At 34.3% G+C, this 8,412-nt stretch overlaps 1 protein-coding gene across 2 annotated transcripts; it reads left to right on the forward strand.

Annotated features, from left to right (window-relative positions):
• The first annotated feature begins 1,557 nt into the window (after positions 1-1,557).
• Positions 1,558-7,781, forward strand: LOC107403952 (CDPK-related kinase 7). 2 transcript variants are annotated; one of them, XM_048465018.2, is made up of 11 exons: positions 1,558-2,778; positions 3,649-3,779; positions 4,310-4,351; positions 4,445-4,553; positions 5,325-5,403; positions 5,486-5,782; positions 6,079-6,191; positions 6,411-6,518; positions 6,598-6,663; positions 6,786-6,953; positions 7,121-7,781. In XM_048465018.2, the coding sequence occupies exons 1-11, from the start codon at positions 2,296-2,298 to the stop codon at positions 7,256-7,258; spliced, it is 1,734 nt and encodes a 577-aa protein (XP_048320975.1). In that variant the 5' UTR covers positions 1,558-2,295; the 3' UTR covers positions 7,259-7,781. The 2 variants fall into 2 exon arrangements, with proteins under 2 accessions (XP_048320975.1, XP_048320976.1); XM_048465019.2 differs by having other exon boundaries at positions 6,601-6,663.
• Positions 7,782-8,412: the final 631 nt, after the last annotated feature.

The raw sequence follows: 8,412 nt of genomic DNA on the forward strand, positions 1-8,412 counted from the left end.
ATATATATTTAATATAAATCCAATCATTGGTTAGTATGTGAAATTGGGCATAGGATAAAGGTGATGATCACCTTGAGAGCGAGCGAGAGAGAGAACATGCAATATCCAAAAATATCTGGTTAATTTTCAGTTTTAATTTGGGGAAGTCTCTATTTTGTAATAATGGGTTGATTCCAGATGAGAGAGTGTATTATAATTATCATGATGCTGCCAACCTGAACCAACGTTAATAATGCCTAAAATATTGCTACACCAAATGTAGTACTAATTAAGCTTTATCCATTTGTATACAGTCTAATCTACCCCATCCAACCCATTCAAGTCTTACCAATTTTGCATATAAATATAAATATATATATATATATTATATCCCACATAATATTGCTGAATATATGTTAAACAATGTTGTTATATTTATGTAAACACGAGAAACAAGAGATTGCAGGCTTCATAGGTCACCAAACAATGAAACTTAACATTTGGAGGTCATGCATACTCATGTACTTTTTAATTATATGATGAAACACATATGGCTAAGTTAATTTATTAGGCCGTCTATACATTAAAATCCAAAGTATATTATATGGAAACAAGATGCATAATTGTTTTTATGGCACAATGGGATACATATATATTGCCACAATAGGTGAGACTGTCATATTACCTTGTTGATCAAGAAAATGAAGTTATAATTCTTAATGCGTTTTTGTAGATGACACCTATTTAGGGACACCAAAGTGGCTGTAATTTCTTTTGAATCCCCAAAAACAATAAAAAACCCACAGTTGAGAAAAAAATAAAGGTTTACATGGAAGGAAATCCGAGTAGATTTTGCACCATAGATTCAACTTGCATTTCCCTCGTAATTTTTTGCAAACAATATGAGAACAAAAGATTGCTTATAAAAGCTTATCACTTCAGTTTTTGTTAAAACCAAAAAAAAAAAAAAAAAAAAAAAAAAGAAAAAAAGAAAAAATGCTTTTTATCCACCCTAAAATCACCTTCAACTATTCTATCACGAAGATTTTGAGAGATGGAATATATTCTCTCCCTTAGTTGAGTAATCTCCAAAGCATAAAAACTTTAGAAAGCAACCATCTCCACCATCTACAATAATTTAATCTAAACAGCTCTACCTTGTTTGAAAGAAAGTTGTTCCATATAAAAAAAAAAAAGAAAACTAAATATAAGAGAGACTGTGTGCATAGAGTCCACAAATTTCCCAAGGCAGGCAGGAGAAAATTGAGAAAAAAAGGGAAATAAAAATGAAAGACAGAGCAATCCAAAGCCAACAAAAGCAGGTCAAAAGCTCATAGAAACACAGAGACCATGTAAGCTGCATAGTTGGTTTAACTTGATATTACAATGTTCACATATGCAAATAAATAAATCTCAAGTCCAAAAAAAAGAAAAAAGAAAATAAAAAAAATGGAAAGGCGATAAATCTATATTTAGTTTATTTTTGGGATAAAAAAGGACAGGCTGGAAGGATCCAAAACCCAACCCCACTTCTATTATTATTATTATTACTTATTAGAGAGAAAAAGAAGAACAAACAGACTAACAGTCTAACAGACTCTTCCCCCTTAATAAAAGTGATATTGCCACAAAACCAAAAGAGAAAAGCTTACATAAAGTAGAAAAAAGGAGGCTCTTGGGTTTCTTTTCTTGCAGTCTCTGCTAAGCATCTTTTCCTTACTTTTCCTTCTCTTCTTTATTTTTGTTTTCATTTCATTTTCATTTTTATTTTTATTTTTATTTTTTACCACTCATTCTTTCCTCCTTGTTGGAGAATTTTTACTGGTTTTCCCCCTTGCTTTTGATACCTACCATCATTTCCTTCTCTTCTTCATCTATAATTTGCTCCTTGTTTTGATGGAATTTTCTTGGGTTCTCGTCTTTGGCATTGTCTGTTTAGTCACAAAAAGTTGAATTGCTTTTTTTACTAGTTTCTCAGATTAGTTTTCCATCTTGGCTTCTCTGTTTTGCTTTACAATTTCCTTGGAATTGGATTTCTGGGAATTCATGAGCTGATCTTTTCTGAGTTTTTTGGTGATCAATCGAGTTTTTCCTGATATAATTCTCTGTGCCGAGTATTTTTTTGTGTCTAAAAAAGATTTCTTCAGCTGCAAGTTCTTAAATTTAGCTTCTCCCTTTTCTCTTCTCCCTCCTAATGCTCTAAATTTGTAAACTTTTCCTTTTCATTTTTTTTTTTTCAATCAAACTTTCTGAGCTTTTGATTTCCATTTTTAATTCTTCAATTCCTTTTGCTTCTCTCTTTGGGTTTCTGATTCCATGGGACTCTGTCATGGAAAACCCATTGAAAACCCACACACCCAATCGCAAAACAACATAATTCACAATGAAAACGAGGCTGCACCGAATTCCCAGACCAGCAAATCTTCAAACTTTCCCTTTTACAGTCCCAGTCCTCTGCCCAGTCTCTTCAAGAACTCTCCCGCCAACTCAAGTGTGAGCTCAACTCCTTTGCGCATTTTCAAGCGCCCATTCCCTCCTCCATCCCCGGCCAAGCACATCCGGTCATTGCTAGCTCGAAGACATGGCTCAATTAAGCCCAATGAGGCCTCAATCCCAGAAGGAAGCGAATGTGAGGTTGGGCTGGATAAGAACTTCGGATTCTCCAAACAGTTTTTAGTCCATTATGAGCTTGGTGAAGAGGTGGGGCGTGGGCATTTTGGTTATACTTGCTCGGCAAAGGGGAAAAAGGGGAACTTGAAGGGCCAGGATGTGGCTGTCAAGGTTATTCCAAAATCAAAGGTCTGACTTTTTATCACTTTCTTCTTTGTGATCTTCTCTCCTTGTACTACTTACTTCCTTTGTTTAATTATTTCAAACTGATAGGTATATATGAAGATTCTTCCGGTTCTTATGGAAGTTTTAGATTTCTTTGAACTAACATGTATTGATGGCAAGTGCTTTATGTTAAGAATTTGCTAAGGACTATTGCACTTTAACATCCTGCTGGAACACACACACACACACACACAAAAACACATGCACGCATATATATACATATATACATCTAAAATTTTTAGTCAAACATGTTTTTAGAAGTTTTCAGCTCTCTTGCTACTGTTTGCTTTTTCTAATAGTTCCCTTACTCAACTTAATTGTGTTTTACTTATGTCATACTTTGTGACTGATAAACAGATAAAACATGGTGTCATAATAGGCATGCCTGAAGAAAAGTAGTGCCATAAAATGGTTCATGACAGATTATGTTATTTGATGTCATAAAAGCATTTGTGATCGCTTAAGTTTAGCGAAACAATGCATTGTTGGTGATATCATGGTTGATATGGCTCAATGCTTTCTTTATTTTCATGGAACCATTGGATGTAACGTTTGTTTTGGCTTAACTCTAATTGGTAATAATAATGACACTCAGTCATAACTTACATCAAATGAGACAAAACACATCGTAGTTATCTCTATATTGCTAAAGTCATTTTCCTACAATGATATCTAGAAAATCTATTTTTCTTCCTAATAGTTGGGATTGGAAGTACGATATTTAGAACAATAAATAATCATCTTTATCCTTTTGGCCATGGATTTTTATTTTTGGTTTTTTAATAAACCATTGAATATATTTTGTTGTATTCTCATGAATTTGTTTTTTGGCAGATGACAACAGCAATTGCTATAGAAGATGTAAGAAGAGAAGTGAAGATACTACGTGCCCTAACAGGACATAAGAACCTTGTGCAGTTCTATGATGCCTATGAAGATGATGACAATGTTTATGCAGTGATGGAGTATGTCTAGATTGCTCTGTTTTTCTTAAATTATATCTATTGGTGTTGCATTTGACGCCTTAGCTTGCAAATTATCCCTCCGCTTTTCCACAATCATAAGTGCTATATTATCTATGATACATGGACTTCTTTTAGTTTTTGTTGTTTGCCTATATAAGAACTTGGTTTGAAGGTTGTTATGCTGTACTTATCACTCATGGCATTCCTTAACAGCTTTAGCACCACTGAAATCTTGTACTTAGCTGAAAGCTTGTTTCTGTAGTCACTCAAGAGTATTGTGATTCCAAATTCCGATGTCAATATTCAAGTTATGGTAAAAACTTAATTTGATTTGACATGGCCAAGGCATCGGTCTAACGAGTTTAGTATGCTTTATGTGAAAATAGAGATGAAGCGGGCTGAATTATCAGATAGATTAGAATATAAAATATCTACTTGGATGACTGGCAATTTCTTGTTGAAATCAATTACTTAAGTAGGTTATATTTTGAACTTTTGAAATTTATTTTGATGCATCATATGTTTTCCAGATTGTGCAAAGGAGGTGAACTATTGGACAGAATACTTTCAAGGTACCCATATGCTCATGAACCTTTTTCCTTTAATTCTGTAAAGGAAAAATGCACTGCTTTGTTTATAGAAACCTCATGATTTGTGCTTCCTAGGGGTGGAAAATATTCAGAAGAAGATGCAAAGGCAGTCATGGTTCAGATTTTGAATGTGGTTGCTTTCTGTCATCTTCAAGGTGTAGTTCACCGTGATCTCAAGCCCGAGGTAATTTGATTAGAAGAGTATTTCTACTTCTTTATAATTACATTTCTTGCAGCAGTAAATTGACAACTTGGCATGTGTCTATATATATATATATATAATAAGATGAGCTTTTTCTTTTTTCAGTCATTCGGTTTAGATGCCACTCACAGAATTTAGCAATGTTATGCATTCCTAACATCTTCGCGATAACCCATCCTTTACTATGTCATGAGGATAATTTTTGCTTGCATTCCCTTTACTTTGACAGTTTTACTTGTTGTTTTGTGATTTGGACAAATATAAAGGTCTCTTGTGAAACAAAAAGGATATTTTGTCACTTTGGAATACTTTGTAATAGTTACAGCTTAAGAATTCTGAACATCCACAACAAGGAGATCTGTCATTTGGTTTCATTGGAGAGCCTGCTTTAAATGTGTATTGCTTTTCAAGTGTGGAAAGAAATGTAACAATGATTTCCAGATGTTACATTCTATTAATTTCTTGTGGTTGGGTGTCAATAATTAATGAAATGTTATTATTACATTGCTCTCGGAGAAATGTAAGGTTTTGAAACCCTGCACCTTTGCATCTCTAGAAACCTGAACAGTCCTCTTCTGTCCATTGTCATGAAAGTCATATAACCAATTTGTCTACATGGTCATCTGCTTTTCTGTTCTGGAAAAATGCCTTTAGTCTACTGGTTATTTATGAATATTGATCTATATGTGGTCATGCTTCCTTTCTGAAACATTCTCCCTTTGCTAACTTTTGAGGTTTTGTTTTCTACTCCAGAATTTTCTTTTTGTATCAAAGGATGAAAATTCCACGTTGAAGGCAATTGATTTTGGACTCTCTGACTATGTAAAGCCAGGTTAGGACTGGTATATGAGATTTTCCACTCTGGTTAATTTTAAAGTTAGATCCCGTCTAACAAAAATTATAAATTATTGCAGATGAGAGATTGAATGATATTGTGGGAAGCGCATATTATGTAGCTCCTGAAGTTCTACACAGGTCATATGGGACAGAAGCAGACATGTGGAGTATCGGTGTAATTGCTTACATCCTATTATGTGGAAGCAGGCCTTTTTGGGCCAGGACTGAATCTGGAATCTTCCGAGCTGTCCTCAAGGCTGATCCAAGCTTTGATGAAGCCCCTTGGCCGTCTTTATCTTCTGATGCAAGAGATTTTGTAAAGAGGTTGTTGAACAAAGATTACCGGAAGAGACTAACCGCTGCTCAGGCTCTGAGTAAGTAACTGAAGCCAGTTAATTGGCTGGGTCCTGATTCAACTATCCATTCCAGTATTACATAATCACTATGTATAAGTCATGTCTGCTTGTTTTTTTAATTGTTTCCACCTTTTCCACCCGTGGCAATGATATACATCAATGATCAAGAAATAGGAAAGAAGACAGCCTGACATTTTTCCATTTACTTGTCAGTTCCAATGCATGACAGTTGGATATTCATTTTTTGGCTGATTTTTGAAGTATACAGTAACATATGTGATCTTGAATGCTGAAAACTAACTTCTTTGTTTTAGGTCATCCATGGTTAGCCAATTATCATGATGTGAAGATACCAATGGATATGGTAGTATACAAGCTTGTAAAAGCTTATATATGCTCTTCCTCCCTACGGAAATCAGCATTAGGGGTAAGTAGTACTATTTAGATCCTGATTAACTACCGTTATTTCTTGTTTGTCATGTTTTCCAATAAGGTCTATCTCCCTTGTGTCTGGCAATATATTGATATGGATAGTCAATGGCTCATTTATAACATGTTGCATGAAAAACATTATTGATGTGAACATGTGATGCTTGATCTGAAATTAGTAGATGAATGGAGTAAAAAAGGTTTCTCATTGTTACAGGCTCTTGCCAAGACATTAACAGTACCACAGCTAGCATATTTGCGGGACCAGTTTGCACTATTGGGGCCAAACAAAAGCGGATTCATTTCTATGCAGAACTTTAAGACAGTAAGCTCTTTTCTTAAGCTTATAGTTTGTTATTTTGGTATTGTTTGGAGCTATATAAAGTAAACTTTTTTCCAATTAGCAGGGTGTGATGAAAAACTCTACTGATGCCATGAAGGATGCAAGGGTTATAGATTATGTACACATGGTAATGTTGCCATGGTTATATTTCTGTTTGCCAAAGCTGGTAGTCTTGTTCCTACAATGTACTGCCAAGACAAATAATATCTATGTTAATTGCAGATTCTTGTTTAATATTGTATGAAACAGATTGGTTCCATCCAATACAGAAAGTTGGATTTTGAAGAATTCTGTGCAGCTGCCATAAGTGTGCATCAGCTGGAAGGAATGGAGAGCTGGGAGCAACATGCCAGGTGTGCTTATGACATATTTGAAAAGGAGGGAAACAGACCAATTATGATTGAGGAACTTGCATCGGTATAAGACAAATTCCATCTATCTCTCTCTCTCTCTCTCTATATATATATATATACACACACACACACACATATATATATATAGAGATATACGAAAATAGTTAATCAATGTTACAGATAGAAGTGTATTTTTGTACTAATTCTTTTACTACAATCTGGTTTTTGCAGGAGCTTGGACTTAGCCCATCAGTTCCTGTGCACGTAGTTCTGCAGGACTGGATCAGACACTCAGATGGAAAGCTAAGTTTTTTGGGGTTTGTTAGACTTCTACATGGTGTTTCATCACGCACATTTCAGAAAGCTTGAAAAGGAAGCCCTGACTACATAGTCTGTTTTCTTCCGTCCTTCATACTCTCCTTAGACCTAAGATTATCAAGAATGGACAAAATGCATTCTCCATTGGAAATTTACTTGAAAAAGAAGCCACAGTATGTGTTTTGTGTTTGGTCCAGAGGAGAGATGGTAGCTGCAAGGCAGAAGAAGTTCTTGGTGATGGAGAGGAGGCAATTCAAAGCATGTTCCAAAAGTCAGAATTTGTTTTTGTCTTTTTTTGAATTTATTTTAAAAACTTACATAAGGCCTTACTTCTCCCCCACCCTCCTTGTGAAGAATGGTGATGCTGTTGAAGTGTAGAGGATTGTACAGATGAGGGCAGCTGAAGATGAATCTGTATTTAGGATGATTAGCAAAATTAACTACTCCTAGCTTTTGACTGAAAGTGAGTTTTGTTTTTCTCTTTCGTCTCTTTGGGGTTAACATTCCTCCATACTTGGTCCACTACTTCTTAGTTTCTTAATAATGAAATCATCCAGAGTTCTGCTTCAGAAAACTAGTACAGTGGTTTTTCTTTTACTGATAGACAGTAGCAATCTGGCTAACATCTAAAGGTTCAACGTTTAAGTTTGCACAAATAAACATTATATCTAAACTTGTACATGACAATGAAACACGTCAAAATGATTTAGAGATAAAAACTTAAAGCAAAAACAGTGCTTTCTTTCCCGCTGGCTAGTTGGTGTATTTGGGTCTTTGATGTAGCAAAGCCTTCTATAACAAAAACAATTACAAATAAGTATTATTACGTAACATAAAAAGGTCCAAACCTTCTTTCTTCGATAAGTATATATATATCCACTGATCAAGTATATACATGGGTGAGCGAGGGATAACAATCAATCTATTCATAGGCTTATTTTATTAGTAGAATCACTTATAATATAGTTCAAACTTTAATTTAGAGTGAAATTGCCTCTTTTTTTAATTGTAATGTGTTTAAAATTGATTATAAAAAAAAGGGGTCATTTTTAAAGAAATAATAATAAAAAAAATTTTATTTGTTAAATGTTGGGGTAAATTTTGATTATTTCGATTTAATTTAGAGGAAAGAATGAAACTTGGAAACAATTTTTTGGAATTTATTTATTTAATGTAATAATAATGAACGTTCTCTATGTTGATTT

This window comes from Ziziphus jujuba, chromosome 11, assembly GCF_031755915.1.
Source record: "Ziziphus jujuba cultivar Dongzao chromosome 11, ASM3175591v1".
Classification (NCBI taxonomy): domain Eukaryota; kingdom Viridiplantae; phylum Streptophyta; class Magnoliopsida; order Rosales; family Rhamnaceae; genus Ziziphus; species Ziziphus jujuba.